Source organism: Montipora capricornis, chromosome 5 (genome assembly GCF_036669925.1).
Source record: "Montipora capricornis isolate CH-2021 chromosome 5, ASM3666992v2, whole genome shotgun sequence".
NCBI classification, from domain to species: Eukaryota; Metazoa; Cnidaria; class Anthozoa; order Scleractinia; family Acroporidae; genus Montipora; species Montipora capricornis.
The window spans coordinates 7543009-7558512 of record NC_090887.1 but is presented as its reverse complement, the minus strand read 5'-3'; the positions used below and the strand labels follow the sequence as shown (position 1 = coordinate 7558512).

General features: G+C 37.2%; 2 protein-coding genes across 2 annotated transcripts in view; one reads left to right on the top strand and one right to left on the bottom strand.

Moving 5' to 3' along the window:
- Nucleotides 1–1844, top strand: part of LOC138049322 (N-acetylglutamate synthase, mitochondrial-like) — a 22761-nt gene extending 20917 nt beyond the window's left edge. The window contains exon 14 of the mRNA XM_068895551.1: nucleotides 126–1844. Within this exon, the coding sequence (XP_068751652.1) occupies nucleotides 126–184 (59 nt within the window). The 3' untranslated portion in view covers nucleotides 185–1844. The remainder of the gene's footprint in view (nucleotides 1–125) is intronic.
- The window catches only part of LOC138049320 (centromere/kinetochore protein zw10 homolog), a 24848-nt gene continuing 9547 nt past the window's right edge, over nucleotides 204–15504 (bottom strand). Inside the window, exons 9-23 of the mRNA XM_068895548.1 lie at nucleotides 14956–15004; nucleotides 13200–13282; nucleotides 11973–12104; nucleotides 11073–11152; nucleotides 9398–9461; nucleotides 8976–9049; nucleotides 8611–8754; nucleotides 7882–8027; nucleotides 6531–6612; nucleotides 6240–6425; nucleotides 5220–5324; nucleotides 4823–4954; nucleotides 3530–3637; nucleotides 2612–2713; nucleotides 204–2328 (exon numbers count right to left, since the gene is read on the bottom strand). Of these exons, the coding sequence (XP_068751649.1) occupies nucleotides 2212–2328; nucleotides 2612–2713; nucleotides 3530–3637; nucleotides 4823–4954; nucleotides 5220–5324; nucleotides 6240–6425; nucleotides 6531–6612; nucleotides 7882–8027; nucleotides 8611–8754; nucleotides 8976–9049; nucleotides 9398–9461; nucleotides 11073–11152; nucleotides 11973–12104; nucleotides 13200–13282; nucleotides 14956–15004 (1604 nt within the window). The 3' untranslated portion in view covers nucleotides 204–2211. The remainder of the gene's footprint in view (nucleotides 2329–2611; nucleotides 2714–3529; nucleotides 3638–4822; nucleotides 4955–5219; nucleotides 5325–6239; nucleotides 6426–6530; nucleotides 6613–7881; nucleotides 8028–8610; nucleotides 8755–8975; nucleotides 9050–9397; nucleotides 9462–11072; nucleotides 11153–11972; nucleotides 12105–13199; nucleotides 13283–14955; nucleotides 15005–15504) is intronic.

Sequence of the window (15504 nt, the reverse complement as noted above, 5' to 3'; positions counted from 1 at the left end):
GCCAGGTAAATATCTACAACAAGCCACAGACACTGAGTTGAATAGTTGTTTTAGTATACAGTGAGATAACTTCTATAGCACAAAAAGATGATTTTGACGTGCTAATCCATTAATTTTGTTTTCAGATGATGAAGCAAAGAGCCAGCGAGTCCTTTCTTCAAGTGGATATCACAGATTTCTTTGAAGAAAGTCAAGAATTCGCCTTTTTAAAAAAATAACTTTTAATAAAGTAACAACAGTATTTTTGTGGTTTGTTCAATTGGAAGGCCTACTAGACACAGCTCACTCGTTCAAAAGCCGATTAACGCTAATCCCATGTTGAAAATTAACCAAGGAGTTTTTTCTCAACTCTCAAATGCTGTTTAACACCGATATTCTGCAAAACTTTACATTGGAAACTTGTCAATCTTGAAAAACAAAATAAGCAAAAGAAAATTTCACCGAACAGGTGAAAACATGAAACAAAAGTCTACGCTAACCCTGGAGAATAATTACTATTTATTGTAAACCTTAATCTCGTACATTTGTATGCATGGCTTGCACCATACGAAAAATTGTGTGCAACTTTAACAATGACCCCTGCATATGCCTGTGACTGTGAAAGGGTTTCAAAATGCTGAATTTTAAATTCCTGCTCTATTTGAGCAACACAAAACCACAATAATAACTTAGAGCTTATTAAAGTAAGATAACCCAACTGTAATGTAATTTTAAATTTCAAAAATGTAAGAAAAGGACTTTATCTAGGACATTATCTACGTAAGTTGTACACAACAGACGTAACAGGTTCTTTATTGCTTAAAACCAGAAGCACATCATTGACCTTAAAGTGTGTAACTTGCAACTCTTTTCCTTGGAACAAAGCTGGGAGTTTTAGGACACCAATATTTTGTCCAAATATGGACAAAAATAAGATTGAAGCTGCACGAGCTAAGTTACATCCAAATAAGGAAATTTTTAAACTAAAAACAACCCATCTCTGAACGAGAGCTAAATGCTTCAAGGTCATGAGGTTGTGCTTTAAAACCTTATGGATAGACTGAATGTGGCTAACTCAATGTTGTACCCAATTCAAACCCTTAGAGAATAAAACGTTTAGTTCCAGGTATTTCCCTATCATTTTAAAACTCAATGCTTCATTATAATGGAAATACTGTACAATACACAAAGAATCTCAACTCTGGCAGATTTGAATTGGGCACAACATTGAGTTAGCCTATTTGCTATATTCAAGAACTTTCAAAACATTACAAGTGACCATAAATCTCTAAAATTAATGCATATTAAGCGAGTTTATACGATTTTTTATTACATACTCAACAAAGTTACTCGATCTTTGTGTTCCCATAGCAACTGTCATGAATATGACACTATGCATTCACCATATTCTGTTGAGTATATTACAGAATTTTGAAAGCTAGGATGCTCTTCCCTTTTTCGACAGGACAAAGTACATACTTTTTTTCTGAGGACTCAAACTTCTCGGCTAATTTTGCACATGACCTCTAGTGTTAGCTTCACGACTTCAGGAGGGGGGTCAAAATTTTGCCCCTGTCCAGTTGTCTCTTGCTTTAAGGAGTACATTTTCCAAGTAACATTATTTCTTTTGCAAAACTTATGACAGTAGTGACAAAGTTTTAGCCCATACATGTATTTTTTTCATGTTCTCTCCCTTAAGGAACACTGACCTTTAAGTTCTCGCGCTTCATATACCAAAGTAACAGGTTGATGCACAAATATGTAAATAAGGTTTCATTACTTTCTTACTTTCTTTACTTACTTTTATTATCGCATTTGAGTGCAATAAAATGAAAGGCACACAGGGAAAAATAAAACATCAGAATAATTATGATCTTAAGGTCAACTGTAATTAGCCACCATATTTTAATTCTGCCCGTGTTATCAGGAATCAAACAGTCCATTTGGCCTTACAATATTCGTAAAGGTACTCTGTCTGCCAAGAGTGAACTTTGAGGGAGCCACCTTTACCTCTTAGCATTTGATTACCATAGGGCAATGAACGAAGTTCTCAAACTTTGGTCATTGCTACAAGGAAGATTCGCCAACTGCTATCTAGAAAGACAACGTGATGACAAGTTGATCGGTGATGCGAAGTTTTGTTTGCAACCAGACCAGTACCCCCAAATGAGCACTGATGTGAAAAAAGCTGTGTTTTAATTTTGTCCACCAGTTGATCTTTGCTTCATGTTTCTATCCTTGTACAGCTTTAATCTTTGCCAATACTGCAGCTCGTCTGTCTGTGTTCTGGAATAGAGCCCTGACGAGCCCTCGAACTTCCTGAGCGGTGAATTCATGAGCCAGAGGACCCTAAAACAAATATAGCACACTCTTAACGCAGGGAAACCCTGCTGCATTTTGGACGTTGGTACAGGACTACCTAATGAACAACAAGCTAAGTTAGCTTACATTTGATGTTGCAGCAGGTACTATTGTAGTGCTCGAAATTGGCAGTTGTCTGAGACGACAAGACAGAGTTTCCCATGAGACCAGTTTCAGGTTACAAAGTTCTGTTTTTGGTTTGGGTAATCGGCCAATTAGATTCTACCTTACGAGAGCTGCAGCTATTTTAAGCAGCATATTAGTGTTGTACCTTTCCATCTGCCCAACGATCCCCAACTTCTTGTAAACTGGCCTCTAAGATTCTTATCAGCTCTTTATACCGTGTCCAGTGAGGCACAACTGTGGAGATGTCCTACAAAACAAAGGGATACATTATTGCACACAAATACTCCTTACAATGAGCATTTCCCAAGAGTATGTGAGTTGTGAAACCCCACAAGGGGAGTAGAGTTTTCAGTAGGAAGGCATGCCCTCCCTAGAGGGGTCAGAGGGCATAATCAAGCAAATTTTTGAAACTTGGGCCTCTTGGGGTGCATTCAATTGACGCTAATCTAGAATAAGAATACGTGGAGTGATGATTTAAAACAGTATATCTGACATTTTGAAGCAACAATGACAGTAAAGATAATGTTTAAAATAGCATTTTGGCAGGTGTTTGACAATTTTTATGTGAATATCCGTAAAAACGAAGGATTTCTAACTTCTATTCCATGTATTCCTATTGATAATTCTGGAATAAGGTCAATCGAACGCACCCTTGGAATGCATTTCGTGCATTATAGAGGAAGATTCTTTTGATAGTAGATCTTGCCTGACAACTGTTGCTGCAAACACCGTGGGGAGTTCAAGAGCCCACGTATTGTTTGTGAAGGGTAGGACATGGAGTTCCCAGTGCTGTAATTTGTCTCTGTCAGCATGTAGTCATCCATGCCGAAGTCAAGCTATTTGCCATGTCATGGACCTTTCGCTAAGACTGATAACGTAAAATTGTTAGGTTCACTATTGCACTAGGGAAATTGTTTTTGTTTTTTTTTTCTTATGTGCTTGTAGCCATCTTGATACTTGTGTTGAGTCTTAAGCTAAGAAATCTAATTTTATCTTCCGAAAGGTTAAGCCTATCCAGAGTAATCTCTGAATAAATTTGTGTACAATCCTAAGCATTTCTTACCCAAACACTTTCATCGGATTCTGGCGTCATTTGAAAGATTTCTGATCCTCGCTGAACAAGTATGGAGAGCAGTGAATGCAAGTGTTGCCCCTCTTCATATTTAATATCCTTAAAACAGAATAAGACGAAACTCTTTTTGACAACTCAGTGATTAAAACTTGAAAAAAAAAAAAAATGATCTGTAGTCAAGCACACAACATTATTTCACTTTTGTCACACTTCATTGACTTAAAAAATGTTGAAGATGGCTGCTTCTGCGAAATTAAAAACCAAAAGCAAGCGTTTCTGAAGTTTATTTGTTTCAGATGGAAAATTAATGCTCTCTTTGAGAAACATAAGACTAACTTTGATTGTACACATTTTCTGTGGTTAATTAATTAATTAATTATTTGACATCCAAACCGGCCGAAACCGGCCAGAGTACCCTAACGCCAGACGATTTTACTTGTCAGTGGGGAACCCCTGAGAGTCGATAGGTTAAAGCTTTTTCTATAGAAGTGGAGATTCCCTTTAAGAGTTTAGGCTGGAGGTCTTGAAGTACCACCAAAATATAAAGACTCAATGAAAAACATTAACGTATGTAATGTATTTAGTTCAAAGTATTTCGATTGTAATATCTATTGTCAACCTGTAAGTTCAACTTATGAGTCGTTTTGCTTGGCTTTGAAGCCTCCTTGCCACCAGTGGAATCACCAATTTGTTATTTGTTGTCCTTTTTTGTATGTAAATATTTGCATATTTATTTTTTTCAAAGTGGCTTTTCGTACGGGACCTGTACACCAACGTATATTTATAATTCATACAGGAATCTTACTGGTTCAATAACATTCAGTTCTAAAGTCTTGCCTCGTCTTCAATTCTCCTGTATACAGTTCAGCTATCAAACAACGGCGTTAATTGATGCCTGTTTAATTTCATGAAATGCCTCCTTCATTCGATGTCACCTGCCATCTGACTTGCTTTGTGTTTCTCTGAGCACCCATTTCAACTAGCACTGATAAACCGTATTTAAGTCTAAGAACCCATTTTGAAACAGTTAGCCTTCATTAACTCCATGGGTATGTGGTTGAAGGTTTGGGTTAGAACCTGTAATAACCATTCTAAGACTAGTGTATGAATAGCAAATATATGTCAGTGACTCAGTGTATGGGTCCTGTACGAATAACCACTGCCTATTTTTTTTATGTGGGAAAAATAAACCGGACTAAAATCATATACACTAAACACTTCAAAAGGTAAGGACTGCAATGAAGAAAGAGTAAAAGAGCAATAAACATTGAAAGTAGTTTTCACCTCAAGCTGAAGTACCTCCCATGCTATTTGTTGAATAACATCATCAAACAATGCACCCAGAGACTGACAATATATGTTCATTGGTAAAATACCATTCCACACTTTGCCAAGATAAGTCAAAAGGTGAAGAATCTGGAAAAACAAAGGTCAACATGTTAGAAAACTGTCAATGAAGTCTTAATTTCACCGTTACATATAATGCAGGAGTCTTCATTGTTTTGTACTGTAGATAGTCTTCAAGAGAAGTCAGAGTAATTAACTAACATGTTTGTAAACTCAAATGTCAAAAGCTTATAAAAACAATGGAATGATCATATGCAAACCAATAAGATAACAGACAGTAACTGTTGACATGCGCAAGTGACATAAATTTTGTGAGTAAAGACAACAACTTTACCTGCTTCATTGTTCTTTCAACTTGCAAGTTTTTAGCATCCTCATGCACATTAGCAAAGCCTTCTGTGTTTTTTACCAGCTCCAATAAATGGAACTGTTGTTTTTTCTTAAGACAGAAGACAATAACAGTAAACAACAATAAACGATTTTACAAGTAAATGTGACATAAATGACACGAAAAAACTCTTGAGAATATTTTATCAAAATTTCAAATTTAGCGGGCTGTACTGTAGAATACTGCCAATCACAGTACACGCTGAGCGATATAATAAGATATTAATATTATTCTCATACATTATCATGTGATAACACAATTAAACTCTGTCATTTGACATCTTGTGGGAGGCGTTGCCTCATGGTCAGTGTGCTTGACTCCAGATCAAGTGGTCAGGGTTCGGGTCCTGGCCAGGGACATTGTCTTGTGTTCTTGGGCAAGACACTTTACTGTCACTGTGCCTATCTCCACCCACGTGTATAAATAGGTACCGGTGAATTTAATGCTGGGGGTAACCCTGGGATAGACTAGCATCCCATTCAGGAGGGAGTAAAAATACTCCTAGTCGCTTCATGCTACAGAAACCGGAGATAAGCGCCGGCCTGGTGGGCCTTCTGGCTTATAAGAAGTGACTTTACCTTTACCTTTATTTGACATGTTGTTGTTGTTTTTCTTTCAGCCTGAATGGAGCACGTTTCATAAATTACTTTGAAACCTTTTATTACAGATACTGATGAAATACTAGCCTAAGGATTTTCGTTTTTACTAAAAAAGTTATACCGGTAATTCACTTTGCACAGTGAAGACAACTTTCGCAGGTGAGAAAATAGGTGATGGATTTAATCCTAACCCTTATTTCCTCCCCCACCCCCTCGATAAGTGCTTGCAGAGGGCTACCTCACCCCAAGATTTTTTTTTAAAAGTCTGGCACATAACAGTCCTGAGACACTGAGGGCTATTTACATATTCCCACCTTAAGCCAACCATGTCCTTCAAAAGCTACTGAAGCAGAAGGCACTTACATACCAGTTGCTCCAGGAAACATTTCTCTCCCATTTGTCGCATAACTGGCACCAAATCCACAAATGAAGCAACCCCCTGATTGAGGGGCTCAGGAAGTTTAGGCCTGAATTGATGGCCCAGAGTTAAAAGGTGGTGGGCAATATACATGCAGTTGTTATGATGCAAGGCTGCCAACTGCGGCAAAGTTGCCTGAAACAGAAGTAATGTAAATACAATGTACATGTAAGAGGCAACACATTTACAAACTTGAGGCAAAGCAAGATGTTTGTTTTAAGAGGTACCAGTATACCTTACCAAACGCTGTTTGTGATAAGTTGGAACCACATTACAGTACAACTCGAACATGTTGCGTACAGTGTAAAACAACTGGATAGCACTGAAAAGATGAAAAAGTCAAAATAAGATTATTTTAGTGATAGAATTCTTAAAAGAAATTTTAAAAGCGACAAAGGTTCATAAAAACAACGGCAATAACAAACAACATTTTACAAAAAGACAGACTGCTGTTAGGAGCTTTGTATTGGACAAAGAAGTTGTCCTTTACTTCCTACATGAATTGTGTACTTTTTAGCTGGTTTTATAGCAGCCAACGTTTAACAATGCCATGATATTTAAATAGCCATACTTGAAAGACTAGAAAACCACTTCAAATTGTCAATTGATGAAAACTAAACCATATTTAGCTTATAGTCACAGTTTAGTTATCAAGTACCATAAATATTACTGCAGTGAAGTTAATTCTATTTTGCCATTGGTCAATGTCGCTAAGGAGTCATGTGAAATATGCCCACAAAGCCTGAGTGTTCACTTGTATGCAAGCTTTCAATCTATACATATGCAAATGTTGGTAAAATTTAAGAATCCGATCCCACCAACGCGTCGGCCCACGCGTCGGCCAACGCGTCGGCCGACTGTCGGCCGACTGTCGGCCGACGCGTTGGCCGCTGTTTAAACTTATAACATACAACGTGTCGGTAGTGTGTCGGCCAACGCGTCGGTAGTGTGTCGGCCAACGCGTCGGTAGTGTGTCGGCCGACGTGTCGGTAGTGTGTTGGCCGACGTGTCGGTCGTGTGTCGGTGGTGTGTCGGCCGACGCGTTGGCCGACGTGTTGGCCGACGCGTTGGTGGGATCGGATTCTTAAATTTTACCCAAATGTTATATCTTTACAGCTTCAACTACGAAAATGTCCAACAATAACCCTTCTCGCTCTTCTGACGACAACCAAACCCTTGTCATTTGAAGCTTAGGATGAATAGAACAGAATGGAAAGAGATTGGTATTTGAAAAAAAAAAAGCTAGTTTTTTTCAATTTTTAAGGGCTTTTTCAAAAACAAAAATGTCTGATTTGGATAGCTCATCCTGATAAAAATCATCACTCTCCACATAGAAGTCAGGAATGCTAGGGGCATGAGTTATATTGAAGACCTAAAACCACTAAAACTCCAGCAGTGACAATACCCCTTCAAGACCTGGCCCCAGCTGTTCAAAAGGTGGATAACATTATCAACTGAATAAATCACAGTCCCTTGGATAGCGAAATTGGTTCTGTTATGACTTATCCACTGGATAGCCCTATCCACTATTTGAACAACTGGGGCTTGCCATATTATTTTGTTAAGAACTACCCACATGTATGGTGCATACCATTTTGGAGTAGATTGTGTTGCTTCAATAAGAGTTTTGTATGCTAGAGTCATTAACTTTTCTGTGCTTTCACCAATGCGACAAGCTGGGAGACAAAATGTGAGCTTGTTCATATTGCTACCAGCATCTTTCTGTACAGGCTCATACTGAACAAAAGAAAACCATTCACCAAAATTAAAATGGGCATACAAATTCAGAGAACATGTTTATGAGTCAGGAAAAAAAAAGTATCTTAAAAATGTAAATGTATGCAATATTAAGTTTTTTCTCTGTTGTTCAGCTTGTCATTTTACTCAACTTTTATCATATTTTATTTCATGATTATAATAAATTATTATTAATAGTAAGTAACTAATACTTTAACATCCCCAATAAGCAGTCTTGCTAATTTTAAAAGTACTTATGACATTTATTAAATAAAATTCTTATCTTATAAGCTCAGCATAAAATTGGTAAAAAAAATCAATGGAGAGAAGTGAACATTTAACAAACAAATGGACCCTTATACATAAACACAAAGTGCAGTGTCCATTACATGTATCTTTCTACAGAAATAAGCAATTAATGGTCCACATAGGTAGCTCAGGGTTCATGCCATTGAACACTCCATGTCGCATTTGATTAACTGCATTTCTGCCAGTGGACATTAGAGCAGACTAGGCTGCATGTAAAATTAATATATCGTGTTTGGACAAAGTCCTTCAAACCACAATTTTATTTATTTTGTACCTTTGAACCATGCTTGCCTTGTAAGGCCTTCTCTATATCTCCCAGATTAACAAGCACTGCTTTGTCTCTGCTACTGTCCACTTGTACAGTGTTAAGTATATCATCTTTCATCAGGTCACGTGCAGCAACCAGAAGATCTTGACACTAAAACCACAAAGACAAGACTTCAAACTATGGCACACCCTCCCATTTCTCCAGAAAAAGAGCCACAGGAAAACAGCCTAAGTAATGGTTTCTCCTAGCAAACTATCATAAGTGTTCAGACTAAAATCATAGGCACAATAGCATATCCCTTCTCCTTCCAAGAGTTCCCTCAAAGGATTTGCTACATATAAATTAATTTAATATAATAATGACCTAAGCACCTTCTTGTTTCCGAAGTGTATTCCAACATCTTTGACGTATGAGGTCAAATCCCGAGTTCCTTCTGGTATGAAACCTTAAATAGTACAAGAAACAGAATCATCAAAAGAAACAAATGCTAGATTCTTGCATCCTTGCTTGAATTCTACTTAGGCTTAATTGTCATGATAAATAATTTAGAAACAAAATTAGCAAAAGACATCTTACACAATGCTTCCAAGGTCACCATGTCATTTTTAAGCCACAAATATAATATGACTTGATTAATATATTAATTTAAGCAATGTATGGTAAAAGAATCACACGAGATTTTTATTATTGATACTTTTATAATACTAGATGGCTTAATTCATCAGATGTTGTTGCTAAAGAAGATACATACAGCCATCCAGGCCATGAACTAATTTTGAGTGTTGACACTCACCTAAAGACACTAGTTTTGCCTCAAAATCCTCTGTGTCCTTGATAACATCTTGATATTTTTCTAACTAAATGTACAAAGACATAAAAAAAGGAAAAACGCTGAGTACAGTACCAATTATACCATACAACCTTTTAAGTGACAACCTTGTCAAATATAATTATATTGCCTTTTATTGTATAGTATGTGTACATGCTGTGATTGGCTAAATCATCGGGTGTTTTTGTACAGTATGGCCAGCTAAATTTGAAATTTTGATCACACATTGTTTAGCAAGTTTTTTCTGTCATTTATCTTACATAAATTTGTAAAACTGTTTGAGTCTTGCAAGCAACTATTTCAAAAAGACAGCAGTTGAACCTAGAATTCTGCTTGACTTCGACTACGGTAGTTTCCTTTCCTGCATCCGTGATTACCTCAGAGATATACATAATAAATATCTCACTAACCTCGTTTTCTCGGTCCATATTTCGGATCCTCGTTTTTTTCCTCGTTGATTTATGGTCCAATTAAGCCTGAAGCTTACAGTACGGACCTCGAACTTGTATAGTAAAAGGTATTTCTCAAGAGAAGTCAAGGTCCTGTTGTACAAAAGCTGATTAACGCTAATCCCAGATTAAAAGTTGTTCAATGCTGATATTTGGCAACACTTAACAATTAAGAAGAAGTCAATCTTGAAAAAAAAAAAAGCAATTATAGAAACTTTCACCAAAAAGTTGAAAACACGAAACAAAAGTTTACACCAATCCTGGATTAAGTTAATCAGCTTTCGAACAACCAGGCCCACGGCTGCATCTAAGTCTGGTTTTTGCTATTGACAGTCTGCCAGAGTAAGTGCTTATGACCATTGAAGTGATCGAAACCAAGTTTTTCAAGGCTAAACGAACAGATACTCAAGCAGAATTCATCATAAGCTACAATTTCAGTTCCAAGGATCACAAACCTACATGTCGTTTGTTAATCTGATTCTTCTTCTGACCAACGTGGCCAGAGACAACTGGATTGTCAGAGTTTCAAGAAAACACAAAATACTAGAACAGGAGAAACTACAGAGCAATAATATGTTATTGGTCACTTTAGGAAAAATTCAGTTGGAGAATTTCAAACAGTGAGTAGAGAATTTTCTGATCTCCAATGGTTAAAGATTATCCCAGTCCATTTATGATAAGTTCAGTTCACTGGTGTAACAGTGTCTTAAGGAGGGGGACATTGGGGTCTGCAAAAATGCAGTATCCGTTAATTTTTAGCGCGATATTTTGGAAATTGTAGTCCAAAAAGTTAGGAATTGCGGTATGATCAAACCTTACGGAAAGCGGTTCTCGTATGTTTTGGTTGACGGTATTCGGTGCAGAAATTACGTCACCAAATTATCAGACTTCTGGTTTCTCCAGGGGGAAAGAAATTGAAAACTCTACCGCACTCCTCCTTAGTGCGGGATCACGCTTTACAAGCGCAATTCGTTTTAACAATCATTTGCTGTACTGGCAATCCACTCATGCAGAGCAGCATGGGGAAGAAAATGTAGAACATTTTGATTTTGGTATTTAACTGTTTTTGAAAGCGGTAATTCGGTATTTGCCAATTTTTGGCGTGGAAATGCAGTATTGGGCAGCCCCCAATGTGCCCCTCCTTAAGGTCATGAGGATTGTACCCAAAGAACATTGCACTTTCAAATTACCTGTGCGCTTGTGTTAGGAACTGCCCTCTTGAGACATTCGTTGATAATATTTTCAGACAGAATTGGCCACACAAAAGTACCTGTTTGAAATGCATAGTTTGTTTAACACACTATTGCCTCCAGTAAACACCAAACAACACACTATTTTAAACTGCTTGTTCAACCAATTCTTAGGTATGCCTCTCTGATATGGGACCTATATATTACTATTCAAGCTGACAAGTAATAGAAAACAGACTTTTAGGCATCCTATGTATTAAGAGTGGCATTCTCATCAGACCACTTCGTGGTCAACATCTGAAGTAAGACTTCTTCATGAATAAATCTTGTTTTAATTTATAACTAGCCTCTCCAAACAATATTTTGAACAGGACATGGCTGGGTTGTTTACTTCCTCTTGGACATTACCCTCAGAATAACCCCAATCTTCTCTCAGACTCAGTACTAGCCTCAATTCAATTGGGCCCCAGTATTGGCTTCAATCTTACACTCAGCCTTAGTTTGAATCTCACGAGTCTCATTATCTGCCTCAATTTCAAGCTTCATTATCTGCCTCAATCTCAGACTCAGCTTATGCCACAATTTCTAGTCAGCTCTAGTATCACCCTCACTTTGAATTGCACAACAATCACATTATACACATCAATCTCAGATTCAGCTTTAGCCTCAACTTCAAATCAGCTCCAGTATCAGTGTTGTACTTCAGTTACACTTTTTGAAATACAGAATTACTTGACAAAGTGTAATAAGGATAGTGTATTATGAGATGTATGTGTTATGTGGTATTGAAATAAAGCTTTCTATTGTAAAAAAAATGTGTTGTAGTTCAATTGGTCTGGTGTGTAAGTGTAGCATAAATTTGAAAATAAATTTATCAATTAAAACAGTTTTTTAACTCACCAAGTTTGGCAAAGAGTTCAGAACTTGACACAATGTCATCTCTGGACTTGACATTTTCCTCCTTAATGTTTGCTCCATCAAAAAACGTGTGTAAAACCTCAAGAATCTCACAACACTTCAAATACAATGGTCCTGAAAATAGTCATAAATTCACAGGTGAAACATAATGAATGAGTTTGAAGAACCTTTTTGGTGTTTGTCTTTGTTCATGCCAACACCTCTTAGTTCATTATGAATCTAAATAGTTTTCTCTGGTCTTTTTATTTCGTTACAAGCCTGTCACTTTCACTTATGTCCAGAAATAATTATACTTAAGATGCACACCCAATTTTGACATATCCCTGTAAGTGTAAGGATATGCTACCTATTTCCAACAATAAGGTAAGGGTAAAGATTAGCGTTATTTTTAGCTTTGGACAAATGAATGCAGATGCTTATCCTCATTTGAGGAACAGCACTTTGGGGGACACATTGTGACGTTAATAGGCCATTTCTGAGTTCATGTCTGCCTCCTTTTCAAAGCGAGTCTAAGCGCGAAGTTTTTGCGATGGTAATTAGTTCTACTTTACAGTCATATGAATGAAAACTAATTTTCATAAGAAAAACTTAACACTTAGACTGGCTTTGAAGAGGAGGCACGTGAACTCGGAAATGGCCTATTGTCTGTATAATTGCGAGACATAAGTGATGTTGAAGAAGGGGAAAGAGAAAGGGAACACTTTGTGACGCTTATTGAAATCTGCATCCGGCTAATTAGGGGTGTTTCTGCACACAGTCTCTCTTTTTTAGTTTTTTTTTGTTTTGTTTGTTTTTTTTGTTTTTTTTTTTTTTTTTTTTTTTTTTTTTTTTTTTTTTTTTTTGGGGGGGGGGGGGGGGAAGGGGTTGTTTGCCCTTCCTTCCAGTGTTGTAATATTGTTTTGCCATTTATTGATCCCTGAAGTTAGTAGCTTCTAAAATCACCTATGAAGTACATTTCCCAAAGCATTTAGTAGCTGCTTGTCATTTTTCTTTCCTTTAGTATAAGAACAGTTCTGGTACTGATTTTGTGCCGTCGGAGCGAGTGCTTCATAAATAAGTAGAGTGCTGGTATATCAGCAAAGCGTTTCTTAAAAAATCAGATCCAATAATATAACATACCAAGTAAACAACATAGAGTGCATTTTTTTATGATGCTACTCATGCAGTCTATTGTCAGCATGTAGAAAAGAGAACAGCATATGAAGTTACCTGGATCTATGATCTTTTTGCCACTTTCCTTAGCAAAGGATATGACAATCTCCTGATTTTTTACTACAACCTCAGGTTTGAGGCTAGCAAAAAAAGAAGAAAAATTGTTGTTTTGTGACAGTTCTTTGAAGTAAATATCAGAGAAACCTAATTAAAAGGCAAATTACTGTTTCATTTTACTTGATTAACTGCTCTAATCTGCAATAAAAGTCACAGTTACATCCTAAAATGTTAACTGCCACCCTGGGATAAACACTAAGGTCGTGTTCCTTTGGGATCAACCATAACTGGTTTAGGTTGAAGCAGTTGAGGTTTCTTAGTAGAACACTTTTCCAACTGTTTTCCGATGAAACACACTGGTTCCCGGGAACAGGCATTACCAGACTTCTCTGCATTCACAAGTTCAGGGAAAACAACATGGCAGCTGGTTTCTGTGATGTCGCCCCTTTTGATGACAGCATATGAATCTGATAACAAACTCTAGGGATTAACTGCATTTTCGCTGATTTGTATGCTTCTTAATTCTGCTACTTCTTCCATATCCAATGTGTGTGTCAAGCACAAGTAACTCTCCCTTTTTTGTTGTGAGCATCAACAACAGCAGTAGCCCACGGCAGACTTTAAAAAGCCTGCCGAAATGACAGCGGTCACTGACCATGCCTTTTCAACCTACTTTAATGACGGCTGAAAAAGTTGATCAACCAAACCAACCGAAACGTTTTTTCCCCAATAGAACACAAAAAAACCCAACCAACTTAAAAAGGTTGATCCCAATAGAATACGACCTAAATTTATTTCTGTTAATTAATTAAATAATGTTTTTAAAGGAACCATCCCAAAGGAAACAGTACAAGTACTTCCCTGATTGGATTGTTTTCAATACACCAGTCATTAGAAACAAGTACTGGTGTATCAAACTTCAATCTAAACCAGCCTTGAAAACTTATTCTTCTGATTCTAAAAGGCCATTAAGTTTAATGTAATGATTTGTGGTGTAATAAGACATGCTGTCAAAAGCGGCAGGTCTAAAACACAGGTCACATGTCACAGGTCACTGGAATGTGACCGGTGTTTTAGAACAGCTGTATCAAAAATGGCTGCGCCACCTTTGTGAATATTCACTTGAATGACACAAAATTTAATGAGTTGGGCAATTTCAAACAATCATGTTCAAATGCCAATTAAATGATAATGTAACTAAAGAAAAAAAGTCATAGCTTGCAGAGCCAGCGTTTTGTTGGCAGCAAAGGCTTGTTAAAGACTTAAAGGTTTTCAACGTAAGTCCACCATTTTGAAAGCAGAGCAGGGTTGGCACTGGTGAAAGTTGATCTTCCTCTTCCCTGGAACATTTTTTCACCCTTCCCAGAGCAGCTCTCTCCATCACTTTTACTATCCAAGATGCATATATGGTGGTCAGTAAATTATTTTGCAGGGCTGGCGTAGTGGTGAGAGCACTCGCCTCCCACCAATGTGCCCTGGGTTCGGTTCGCAGACTTGGCGTCATATGTGGGTTGAGTTTGTTGGTTCTCTAATCTGCACCAAGAAGTTTTACTCCGGTTTTCCCCTCTCCTCAAAAACCAACATTTGACTTGATTTGCGTTAATTGTCAACTTCAGTTTACAGTGTCACCAATTAGTGCTCCAGCACTAGAACGAATAGACACTTAATAAAGTTCCTTTCCCTTCCTTTCCCAATCAAAATATGCCTGCTCTACAGGCTAGAAATGTCAGTAATATTGCTTTCAATATTATTTTACCTGGGAAATAGTATCATAGGTTTGAAGATATACTGAGACAATTTCTTTCCTGAAATGAATAAAATTAAAAACAAAGATTAATTTTACTTATTCATGCTTTGGCTTTATTTGCCAACAAGTCAGTAGTGATACATAACAAATTTTGAATAACTTGGAAAGTACATGTACCAGTAAAAGAAATACCGGGCTATAACCGTATAATTATAACTAATATATAGATTTAGCCAAGCCTATAAAAGTGCAGATCCTGTGTTAATTTTATTCTTGCAATAAGTTAACCTGGCTTGAGCCTGCAGTCCAATCAAATTCCAGTACCTGGTCAGGGATCAACTTAAAAAAAAAACAGCTGACCTCGATGAGCTTTAAACTTGAGCCTGTGATATGGGCACATGATACTGGTCAGCGGATACCTTGTTTTGACAGGTGTCAATTAACCATAACATGGATGTCCAATAACAAAGATGTTCTCCCCGAAAAAATGCATGTTGCACCACAGTTTCACATTGGCATACATAGAAAGGTGGATGGTTTTACAGGGACCAAAACCAA